The sequence below is a fragment of the Macrobrachium nipponense genome, chromosome 4 (assembly GCF_015104395.2).
Source record: "Macrobrachium nipponense isolate FS-2020 chromosome 4, ASM1510439v2, whole genome shotgun sequence".
Taxonomy (NCBI): Eukaryota; Metazoa; Arthropoda; class Malacostraca; order Decapoda; family Palaemonidae; genus Macrobrachium; species Macrobrachium nipponense.
This window is the reverse complement of record NC_061100.1, coordinates 12,045,276-12,057,775: the sequence shown is the minus strand read 5'-3', so window position 1 is coordinate 12,057,775 and position 12,500 is coordinate 12,045,276. Positions and strand designations below refer to the sequence as shown.

The following is a 12,500-nucleotide window of genomic DNA, read 5'->3' as shown; positions in this document are numbered from 1 at the left end:
ACTAGCCGCTGCCATTAGAGTCCATCTCTCTATAGGTTTAGCCGGAAAACCGTCCCTTGAAGGCACGCAGACACAAGCGATTGGGAAAAAGTAATACCCCAAAGTGTTTCAGTCCAACCCAGAGAGAGAGAGAGAGAGAGAGAGAGAGAGAGAGAGAGCTTGTTGTTAGGTTTCCCTTTTTCTCCTTCTTATCAAGGTCTTTACCGGAGAACAGTTCTTTCGACCGGAAGGAAAATTTGCTTGATGTCGTTAAGACTTCGTCGCTGGATTTTCGAAAGCGTTCATAAGACTTTGGGTGGGTTGGGGGAGTTTCAGGTGACGGGAAGGGGGGGGGGGGCGGGGTGGTGGATTGGTGAGGGAGATTAAGGGAAGGAGAACAGGAGGAACTGGCTGCTTTTGAATGTTCTCGCTTTTCCTAATTTCCTCTTTAGCATATTCATTCTTATCCCACATTTCCTACCTTTTCTTATTTTTGTATATTTTTTTTTTATTTCGAACTTCAGTCTCTTCTTTCTGCCTGTCTGGTAGGTGATCTTTTTCCTTACCAACTCTCTCATATTCTCTCTTGGTCTATCGCCTCATTCCCGCTTGTTCCCATTCCTTCCTCAAAGCTTTCTCTGCCCACCCTCCCGTCTCTTTCTCTTTGGAACATCCATCTCTCCCTTAGCAAGCGCTTTCTCTCTCTCTTTCTCTCTCCCTCTCCCTCTCCCTCTCCCCCCTCCCTTAATCTCTCCCTCTCCTTCTCTTTCTCTCCCCCCGCGTTCGATCTTCGAAATAACAAAGGGATAAAAACCTAAGATTGCAAATGCAATAAAGATTAAGGTCGCCTTCTTAATTTCTTCATTATCACGTTTTGGTCATTTGGAGAGTTTTAACAATGGGAGAAGCAGTTCTCATTAGCATTTGTAAATCACCTGGAGTTTTTATCGCAATCTCCTTTATATCAGGGGATTTTTTCCTTCATCGGAATGTATTAGAAGCTGAGAGAGAGAGAGAGAGAGAGAGAGAGAGAGAGAGAGAGAGAGAGAGAGAGAGAGAGAGAGAGAGAGGTGGGGGGGGGGGTGGCGGTTTAGAGATGGGGTCTCCTTGAAGAGGAGGGGTTTCGGGTTTATGGGGTCGGAGACTAGTAGGAGGCTGAAAGAGGTAGGATTAGCTAGAGAGAGAGAGAGAGAGAGAGAGAGAGAGAGAGAGAGAGAGAGAGAGAGAGAGAGATTGGAAATATTAAGTAGAGTAAGTTAGTGAGAGACTGGAAATATCAGCTAGTGAGAGACTAGAAAGAAATATCACGTTGCTCTCAACAATCACTTGTCATCTTCTTACCTGCCCTTTCCAGTTGTAGTCTGTCTTCTTCTTCTTTTTTTTAATTCATATTTCATCGAATCAAACCTCCTTCTTTGTAGACATCTCGGAAAAAGTCGAGAGAGAGAGAGACCGTCGTATCAATCAAAACGTCCATCTGCCAAAATGACTTTTTCCTTACTTTTGTGCGTCAGTTCTTTCGCTTTTTGTGTCGCTCCATGACAAAAATTCTCGACTGTTTTAATGAGTGTCTCAAACTCTATCCAAAGTATTTCGTATGAACGTCATCCATATTTTATTTGACTGCAGACGATGTATTGTTATGAAACGAATGTGGAGGGAAAGTTAGGTGCATATGATAGGGTTCCGCTTTGTATTTTTGTCTTATCCTTTTCTATATGGAAAAGGTTAGATAGCCTCTTTATCAGAACGGTGAAATGATGCGGATATGATATGGAATGCACCATATATCTTATCCTGCACATAGTCGCTGTATATGGCTTGGCCTCTTTATATTTTCGTTTAGTTTTCCAGGTGTAAGAAGTGAAATTCTGTTAAGCTTTATATAATGCCATTGTACTATATGTTATATTATAGGGTCCCACTTGGACTCTCCCACCCCCCATTAACGCGTGGACACAAGAAACAGCATACGTCACGCATATATCTTCTTTCTTATTATTGTCATGTGGAACATATTGTCATCACCATATGCATTACAATGTCAGCATTTCAGCCATATGCATCTTAACTTCAGTCATGTGTTGTGTATCAATTCACATAAATAAAGACACATTCCACGAAGGAAAGAGAAACGAAGGAGTTCTGCAAGGCCTTTCGTCGACTTGTCCTTTACTTATGTATATTTCCATCTGTCAACAAACGTAAATGATTGTGCGTGACCTCTGTTTCTGTTCGCCTGGTGACAGGCGCTACATATCCGCTCGCAAGAGCTGTTGACCTTTCTGTTTGTTGTCTGAATAAATCAGTGAGTTGCGTACTCTGACCCTTACTCGTACCCTTCGCTACAATATAATGTTCTGAATACGATCATGCTCATTAGCCTTTGGTAATTTTAGGAAGGTGAGAAATGAACTTCGCCGGGATTTAGCTGAGAACATAATTGATAAACCCGAAAAGACCATCGATACAATATTGAATGACAGGAAATTGACAGACAGCATATACTGCCTTTTCATTGTAAGAAACAGGATGAGAACAAAGTTTCTCCTAGTATCAATATTTAAGGGATTTTTACGTTAGAAGCGTAGGTAGAGAAATGTTAACCAGAATTTTGATAGAATATAGTATAAGAGGTAAGGCCTGTGGAATGTTAGAGAAATGCTTCTCATCGAAACCCATTTCTTCCGAATACACAACGAATGAAAGAATTCTCAATTTCTCGTGACTGAATGAATGATCTGCAGTTTGAGGCTGTAGACTTTTGCAAAATGATTCGCTTTCGACGGTATTTACAGACACCAGCGTCATCATAGGGCCAACCAATTATCAAAGTCTTCCTTTGATCGTCATTGATCATTATGATCGTCGTCACCCCCCACCACCTCCTCCCTCCCACTTCCTCCCCAATCCATTCCCAATCAGATTGGAAATGATTACTCCAACGAAGCTTCTGATTGGCAAACACGGATGCTCAGGGAGAAGGAAAAGTAAGCACCTTATGTAAACACATTAACTATGAATCATATTAGAGTATGGAAATTACATCTCAATTAATATTCGCCTTTGGAGAAAATGAAGCCTGATTGGGCCTTCTGTGCCTCCTTCATTTACAGTAATATGAATATAAAGAAGGGCGACCCCGTCGCCTGATGGGGATTAATAGGCCCTCGATGGAGAGGAGAGAGAGAGAGAGAGAGAAAGAGAGAGAGAGAGAGAGAGAGAGAGAGAGAGAGAGAGATTCGAACAAATAGCAACTTTCCTTTGGAGAGAAAGAAGGGAGTGATAGCCACTTTTCATCAAGTAGGCGAGCCTTTTCTGTAGCGAGGAAGAAAGAAGTCGGACTGATAACCAATTTTCATTTGTATAGAGAGGAAGAGAGAAGGGAGGGGAGGGCTCTGACAGATAACCACTTTTTATCTCTTCTAAGATAGGGTGTTACTGAGTGCTACTTGTCTATATTTATTTAAGGAAGTAATTTTCGTATGTAAAGTAATATTGGCTTTTTCAGATTTACCGCGCGTTTCATATTTCATTTTTTTATGTATTTATCATGGGAAGCTTGTGACTGTTTAGAATCGACAGGGCTTTGTTATAAATTTCAAAGATTTTGCCGAATTTTAGCAATTTGTCTGTATCCAAAATTGTGTAAAATAGTCCATAAGACACAAAGATATATGCAGAACAATATGCCCTGCTCGATTTGTTTACACACCTATTTTTTTGAAATTCTTTCTTTTGCCAATGCTGAACGAACCTTTTTCCAAATTCCCACATAAATAACTTAATTTATTCTTGGTGGGAAAACAAATCTCTCTCTCTCTCTCTCTCTCTCTCTCTCTCTCTCTCTCTCTCTCTCTCTCTCGGAGCATTCGGAAAACTTTGCTGTCTCAATATCGTTCATTGATAAGACGATTATACCCAATGGCAGTTTTGCTTCGGAGACCTCAGGTCCATTTTTTTATACCTTCATTAGCCCATATCGCTGGCTTCCAGGACGGAAGGAGAGGAAAGCTGGAACGCTGTCCTGGTCGAAAAGTTAGCCGGTGCGCGCGCGCGCGCAATCTCTCCCCCTCGCGCACACATTTTTACTTTTATTTCGTAGAATGTGATTCCTGTACAATTGTCCGCATCTTAAAAGTTGCCGTAGCTTGTGAAGTACACTTGGCAGCACTCTTTATATTTGTTGTTTTATATATATATATCATATATATATATATATATATATATATATATATATATATATACACATCTTCTTATTTTTTATTACTCGTAGTTTAGTCTGTCAAGTTATTATTCATGTACACTTCTCTTGTTATTCAAGTGTTTCAGTTTTTCTCTAATCCGCTCGATTTTGTAATTCACTCCTTATTTCATATTTAACATCGCGTATTCACTTCGTATCCCTTTTTTTGCCTTTTAATTTCATTCCATTTCACACGTTTGATGTTTTTTATTTCGTGAATCTATGTAGCAGCGTGTTTCAGTTCGTCTCGCAATGCTGTGTTTCTTCTTGACTATTTTTTAAGGATTTTTTTTTTTTTTTTTTTTTTTTGGGGGGGGGGGGGTTGAGGGTCAAAATGGCGCGACTTGAATCCGATCTGCGAAGAGCGATGCATAATTCATTTTTTATTATTAGGGGTCGCCGCTGCGATGTTCCAATTAATATTAATCCTGTATTATGTGCGTTTTACCGATATTAAAACTTCGCGGTTGGAAGGAGATAATTATTCGATCACCGGTTTCTTCATTAGTGATAAGGTTAAAACTTCCTTCTCTCTTCTTTCCCTCCACCCCCGCCACCCCACCCACCCACCCACCCATCGAGGTGCTGTTTCCCCTCCCCCCCACCCTCCCACGCCCACCTTAACCCCCTAGCCCATTCTCCTCCTACCCGGTCACCTTCCCCCTCCCCCCACCCGGCTTCCATTCCCTTCCACTGTCTTCTTCTTCTTCTTCTTCTTCTATTCCAGCCTCCGTGTTTTCGCTTCCCCCTGCCAAGCGTAGCTTCGTCTTCGCCCAGAAACTCCTGTTGAAGATTTTTACAAATTTGTTTGCTTTACTTAGATGTGTTTCATATTTATTGTACTGTGGTAGTATTGTACACAAACAATATATATATATATATACATATATATATATATATATATATATATATATATATATATATATATATATATATATATGTCTTACCTTGGCTCCCGCCCAACATCTTTAGCAGGTTTAGCTCGTTTCGAAAAATAAATTTTTTCCATTATTATTTTTTTTCCGTTTTGCTCGTTTACTAAAACCTCCTCCTCCTCCTCCTCCTCCTCCCTGTCAACCTGCCTCCCATCCGTAGCTTTTCCCCCATTTAGCAGTTTTCAGTTTTAATGAAATTCCTTTTTCTCTCGTATGCAATGATTTCTGGTCCTTATTTTTCCCCTTGCCTTGGCTTTTTTTTTTCTGTGATTTCTTTCCCTTTCAACCTGAAGAAGAAGAGGAAGCGTTGGGCGCGTCACCATTTCAGCCATATCAAGGCAGTCGAGAGTGTCTCCGTGACAAGCCCTCTCTAGTGACGGGCAGCCTCCTCCGCCTCTTTGCTGTGTGGAAAGAAATTGCGGTTGCAGGATGGACAGCAGTGAAATAAAAGAGAGATAGAAAGAGAGAGAGAGAGAGAGAGAGAGAGAGAGAGAGAGAGAGAGAGAGAGAGAGAGAGAGAGAGAGAAGTTAAATCTCTTCGCTTTCGGTAAGGAATGTTGTGTCCGTAGAATGGACAAGTGCAAAAATGATATGAATTTTAAAAAAAATACAAAGAAGAAAAATTTAAAATCTAACCAAATTATTTCTCAACAATAGGTGCGCATATCATCAGTTTTTATAAATCTTATTCTTGTGAAATTGGCGTGTCGCTAATTTGCTAGATAATGTTATTGCAAGTCTCATGCCACTCTCATCTTATTTTACTTATCACATTACTTCAGTTTAAAGGATTTGGCGAGTCTGCAGTATGGAAGCCATCTTTTATTTTCCATATTTGGAGACCTTACCCTCGTTGTATTAATATGTCGCTCAAGTATCATTACAATATATATATATATATATATATATATATATATATATATATATATATATATATATATATATGCTTGTGTGTGTGTGTGTGTTTTCGTTATACTTATTATTATTATTAGATTCCGATATGATAACATTAAAGGAATTTCCGAAATGCTGAGTCTATATCTCTTTATTTCACCCCAGTCGTATGCTGGCCTGTCGACACCATGAAATTCTCGTAATTGGGTCCATTTGGCAAAAGGACGTTGCAGTTTTACAGGTTAACTTAATATGAAATTAGCTTATCATATTCCGACATTATGGACATACGTCCTACCTGTTATGCGTATTATACTAATTAAGGGAATTTTATTAGGTCATTGATCGAACCTTCATTTTGCCGGGGACGCCCTTGCATACTGTCATCTGCCTTTATATGAAGTGGAATACTTACTGCGCAGCCTTTCCGTTGCTTGGAGGATTTGACGGAAATACTTCCCTTTCATTTTGGCTTTCCGCACTCATGGTCTGCATAAGTTTCTACAGCATTGTTACAGTAATTAAAAAATCGCTCTTGTGATTTCTCTAATTTTTTATTTCAGAATCATTGCTTCTGTCTCGATTTTAATGATATCGAATATATCAAGGTGTCTTGACTAGAAATATACTGTAAAAGGAAAATATGTGGCATGTGGTTACTGAGGATCCATTATCTGTTCGGTTCTGGAGGATAAATGGAGGAAGTTATTTTATTATTTTTTTTTTTCAATTCCACTCTATCGACGGGTGGTGGAACGTACCTAATTCTTTTTTCGTTCATGCCTATAAAATGTCATATTTTGAAGACTCGTTCCTATAAAAACTCATATTTTTTAAAGACTAATTCCTATAAGATGTCATATTATTGAAGATATTCCTCTAAAATGTAATTCTTTTGAAGGCTTATTCCCATAAAGTGTCATATTTTTTAAGACATTGCTGTAAAATTCATATTTTTTAAGGCATTCCTATAAAATGTAATATTTTTTAGACATTCCTATAAAATGCCATATTTTTTAGACATTCCTTTAAAATGTCATATTTTTTAAGACGTTTCTCCGTCACTTCCTTTGATTTTAGGCTGACTGGGGTATAGGCTTCATCAACACGCATGTGCCAATCCATATAATATTTCCACAAATAATAAGAACATGACACTGCATTAGCTGTTTAATTTAATAGATATTTTATTATATTTTTATTTGCACTACTTTGTGTGCTAACGAAGATTATGACCAACAGAAACATGAGATACGCTGTAATTAAGGCAGAATTATCGATTGGCCCTGGTAAGAGTTTTAATCGATGGAATTCGGGGAAGAAAATAACTGTGGAAAATATTCGAAAAACAATATACGAATGAGGGAGAAGGAGGCCGTAGATTGATGATCTCTATTAAGCGAATAGGGGATTGTTTCCTACCAGGAATTAACCCTCATCCTATCCTTCCCTTTCTCTCCTCCTCCTCCCTCTACTTTATCTTGTTCATCGCCTCCTACTTAACAACCTCATCTTTCTTTTCCGTACAGAAGCCAACGGGATTGGCAGCCGAATGCCCTAATGTAGCCCAGGGTTGAAGGAAAGAAATGCAGTTATTGATAGGAATCATTTTTTTAAATTCTTGGTCATAAGGGCATAAAAATCAAAGAAACGCCTAACGTTATTTAACAGATGTAGAGATTCGTTTTTCTATCATCTGTTCTTCACCATAAACACAAATGCGTTTTATATCTGATAACATTGTTTATGTGATGCTGTTTAGTATTTTTATCATCAGAAGCCACACACAAATCGTTGTTTCAATCTTCAAGATACAAAAGTGTTTTATCTGATTTTGAGTATTACACGCATTACCCTGCAAATCGCAATGCATTTTGTGCATGAAGAAAAAATGACCCATTTATCGCAAGGATAATTTCACCTCATAGAATGATAAGAAGCGAATTTCATGATTTTGCCATTAATGAGACCTGCTGTCAACCTGTGACTGATTTATTACGAGAAAAACAAGCATTACCCCCAATTACCTCCCCCCTCTCCTCCCTCCCCCCTATTCCCCCCCTTCCTCCTCTCCATCCCGAAGCTTCCCCGCAGCTACACACATCTTCTGGGCGGTTGTAAATTACTCAGTAATAACAAGATAAGTCATTATGGAGGGAAGATTATTACCCCTTTTAGGCGGTATTAGCCTCTCCAGTATTATAATTCACTCTGCAAATACTCCCTCATTCACACTCCCCTTTTCCTCACCTCCCTTTCCTTTTCCTCATTTACCCATCTTACTCCTTCCCCCCTTCCCTCTCTGTCCCGTCACCCGGTGTTTGGAATTTATGCCGTAGAAAATAATGGGGTGAATATTAGGGTGCGTCTTGGGAGATGTGTGGCATAGCTGGCAAGAATCCAATTTTTCAGTCGTTTGTTGTTTACCGGTAGTGACGAGCAGGGCAGCGTCCGAAAACACCAAAACAACATTTACCTCTCCCCCTGAAACATTACCCAGGAACCTCCCACCCCACCCAACTCCCCCCCCCCACTCCCCTGCCCCACCCACTCCATCCCCTACACCTCTCTCACTTCTTCCTCCTCCACTTTCTCTCCCCTCCCTTACCTACCTCCTCCCCCTTACCGTTAAAAAAAGGAAAAATCCATTTTAGTCCCTCCTTTGCTGATACCCCCAACCTTCTCCTCCCCCCCCTCCTCCTCCTCCTCCTCCTCCCTCCTCCTCCTCCTCCTCCTTATCCTGCTTCTCCACTGCTTTCTCACTTCCAGCTCTGCTCTTTATAAATTATTCGTACTTTTCTTTTCTTTTTTTTTTCAATCCAGCCTTTAAGTTTTAATTTATTCATTCGTGTTTTTATTTTCCGGAAGGATATTTTCAGTAGTGATTAATGTGGGTGTGTGCTCCCTGGCACGTATTTTTTTTACCATTATTATTAGCTTTTATCTAATGTTTATCTATATCCTCTTCTTTTATTTTTTTCCAGGGGTAATTCGAGGTAGGGTTCAGCGTAGATATTGACTTCGATTCATTTACACCTATTCTTGATATTACTTTTTTTTTTCATTTGATCCTATTTATTGTTCTCTCACCATCTCTGCTCTTGTGTTCATTCACGTTTCCTATCCCCAATTTTCATTCCTCATCGAACCAACTGGGAGCCATCCTTTACGAAGATGAATTTCTTACCGTGATTTTATCGGGGTGAAACAGATTGGGTTAGAAATTTTCATAATTTCTTATCAATTACATTATATCCAGTTTGTATTTTATTCCTGTTTTCTCCTTCTCATTCATCATCATCATCCTATTTCATTTTTGTGAGTAATGGCAGCTTATTTCTTAATGTATTTACGTCTCAAGTGATCTAGTGTTATTTACTGTTTGTTTTTCAGCCGGTTGGCCTTACTTTTTATTTTTTTTATTTTTTTTATTTTTTCTTATTACTGACATTGAGCTGTATCAGTAGGACAGATTATCCAGAAAAATATGACATGAAAACAAAATGTTTTGTTTGGTCAAGACGAAGTATGTCTTGTTTTTCTAGAACCAGAACTCCATCAGTACAGTTTTCTTTCCTGTATTGCGTAATTTCCTCGAATTTCATTTTCTTCATGCCTGTTTTTATGTTAGCTTTCGTGCAGTTTTTTTAGGAGTTTTATTCATTTATTTTTTTTGTAAAAACCTCAAAATATAAAGATTTGGACTCTCGCTTTTTTATCTTAATAAACTCGTAATGTCTTTTTTTTTAAATCAGTTATCTGTTTTCCCAGAGATATTAATAACTTATGACAAGGTCTGACGATTTCCCTGTTACTTTTAGATCTATTCAAACGCTGTATCCCGTCCGGATACTTTATGCCTTCCATGCATCTCGCATCTTGTGTGTGCTCTCGTTTTTATAATACTCCTAAGTTTCATTCTCATGTCTCTCATGTAGAAATATACGTCACTATATGTCATGCTCCAAAATTATAACCTTTCTCATTGTCCTACTCCCCTTTTTCTCTTGAAAATATTGACGTAGTTCTGAGTGGCATACGACACTGACAATACTCTGTGGAGTTCATCGCTTGCAAGACGAACGCTCCCTGCTTTCTTCTAGGTATTTTCATTTCTTGCCCCAATCCTTTTTATCAATTGCATTTCATCAGCATGTTGGTTTTGATGGTTTCCAGTAATCTAGTACCCACGAAAAACTCTAATAACAGTTGAGATGAGGGTGGTTGTTGCTTAAAAAATCAAACCTACAGACGAAGAAAGGCTAGATGAATGGAAAATGTGGGAATGGAATATATGAGATCAATACGCGGTTTGGAAATCTCTGTGGCTGTTATATTTAGATTCCATCAGTGGTTTTTCTCTGCAACCTTTCACATATCTTTAGTGTACCTTTATTATTTTAATATAACACTGACAATTCAAATTTACGACGCTAGTGTTGCTTCTTACATAAATTCAGAATCATACCTTCGTGAATCATAAACATTTACGATCTGATATTTTTGGCCATTTTTTATCATTTGCATTAAGGTATTTCCAAACAAAATTCGCGTATTGGATTTGGGAGATCCTTGCTTGGTCTGGAAAATATTGGTGATTAAAATATTGGCGATTAGATAATAAAATACGTTTTTTCTCTCTCCCTCTCTAATTCTTAGCTTCACGGAACTCCTTCATCCCACCGGTCTAAAATCATGTATATGATAAAGGTATTTTTTCTTCTCTCCCTTTTTTGCCGAGGCGATCAAAGTTATTCCCTTCTTTTATTGTTTTGTAAAATGAAATAGCTGATCATTTGCTTTTATTGTGCAATAATGGTAATTAGATATATGCAGTAAAACAATGCCTTTTTTCCGTCCCGGTACATTTTACATTTTCGCCAAGAAAATTTATTCATAAATATATTTCCGGATCTTGGTGAAGTTTTTCTTTTATTCCATTTCACATCAGTGTTAAGAATTTTGCATAAAAGACAGAAAAACGTTGTCCATTTCACACTTTTTACAGCAAAGGTTTCACTATTAATCGCACGTCTTTATTTTGTTTTATATTCATATCTGTAACAGTAGAAGAATATTCTTATTTGAAATTTTAAAAATCATATGATTTGATTTACTATTGCATATGTAGTCTTCAAATTGTAAAACTTTTAAACTTTTTCTGATTATTATTTGACCCGCAAGCACATATAATATATATATATATATATATATATATATATATATATATATATATATATATATATATATATATACACGTATATGTATGTACGTATGAAAATATACAAGTTATATGATTATGTTTTTTTTATTTCCCAGAAAGCCGGAATAATAATCCCTTTACTTTTTTATCATTCCTTTTTTTAGTATTATTTATTTGCAAGGGAAAGGCAGGGGCTGCATTCATCGCTTCCCTTGTTATACTTGATGATTTTATGGAGCCATAAAAGCACGAATTGACCTCATTCGTAGTTTCTGCTTGGATTTTTTTTCTTATTTTATCTTTTATCAGTAGCAAGGGATGGCCGGAGGGGAGAAGAGAGAGAGAGAGAGAGAGAGAGAGAGAGAGAGAGAGAGAGAGAGAGAGAGAGAGAGAGAGAGAGACGAGAGAGTTTTGAGAGAGAGAGAGTTTTGGTTCAAATGTTTGATGTTAAACGGAATGTTTTTTTGGCGTAGGAAAAGTTTCGATTTTTCACGTCATTTCGATTGTTTTTATGTACTGTTAATGTTCATTGTGACAATTTATTTGTTCTGTTTCTTTTGTTGACTTGTATCTGTTTAGCTAATGAAAGTTTAATTTTTTATGATTTTATAATTTTGGTCTGAAATTCTTATTATCCATGTTTTAATCCTTTCACCATTACTGTTACTACAAAATACAAACGTTCAGTCTTACTGAAACTACTGTATCATTAGTATTACTTAAATTAATATCAGTTTTTCCTTTAACTATAACTCCTGTTGTCACCACCCTCATTGATTACAGAAGGACAATTTCTGCTTCTTTCCTGCAAAATCGATTCCAATATGTTCGAAACGCCTCATCTGCTGAAAAGGGATTTTTCCAAGGTCATTGGGCTCCAATGCTTTTGTTGTATTTATTCAGCCTTTGGGCGATGACGCGGAGACGAACATAGCTGCTTGAAATCAAAGTATGGTCAGCAGAAGAAGAGGGATGATGGAAGGACAAATTTTTACGAAGAATTTCAAGTAATTCCCATCTCTTACACATATATACATGTATGCACTTCTTCGGGTACTTTGTACCCTGAAGAAGTTGACGCACTACGCAATAATCGAAAGCGCAACGTATGTATTTGTTACGTGCAGTTTGGTGACTTATTGCTGAAATATATATATAATATATATATATATATATATATATATATATATATATATATATATTATATATTTTAGTGTATATGTATATATATATACTACTAGCT

The 12,500-nt window shown here is 37.6% G+C and overlaps 1 protein-coding gene across 22 annotated transcripts in view; it reads left to right on the top strand.

Annotated features, from left to right (window-relative positions):
* The window catches only part of LOC135210713 (forkhead box protein P1-like), a 627,610-nt gene that overhangs the window by 481,796 nt on the left and 133,314 nt on the right, over positions 1 to 12,500 (top strand). For 20 of the 22 annotated variants that reach the window (XM_064243492.1, XM_064243493.1, XM_064243494.1 and 17 more), the window contains one exon: positions 10,714 to 10,764. The exons of the other annotated variants lie outside the window; for them this stretch is intronic. In XM_064243492.1, the coding sequence (XP_064099562.1) occupies positions 10,714 to 10,764 (51 nt within the window). The remainder of the gene's footprint in view (positions 1 to 10,713; positions 10,765 to 12,500) is intronic. 22 annotated transcript variants of the gene reach the window in all.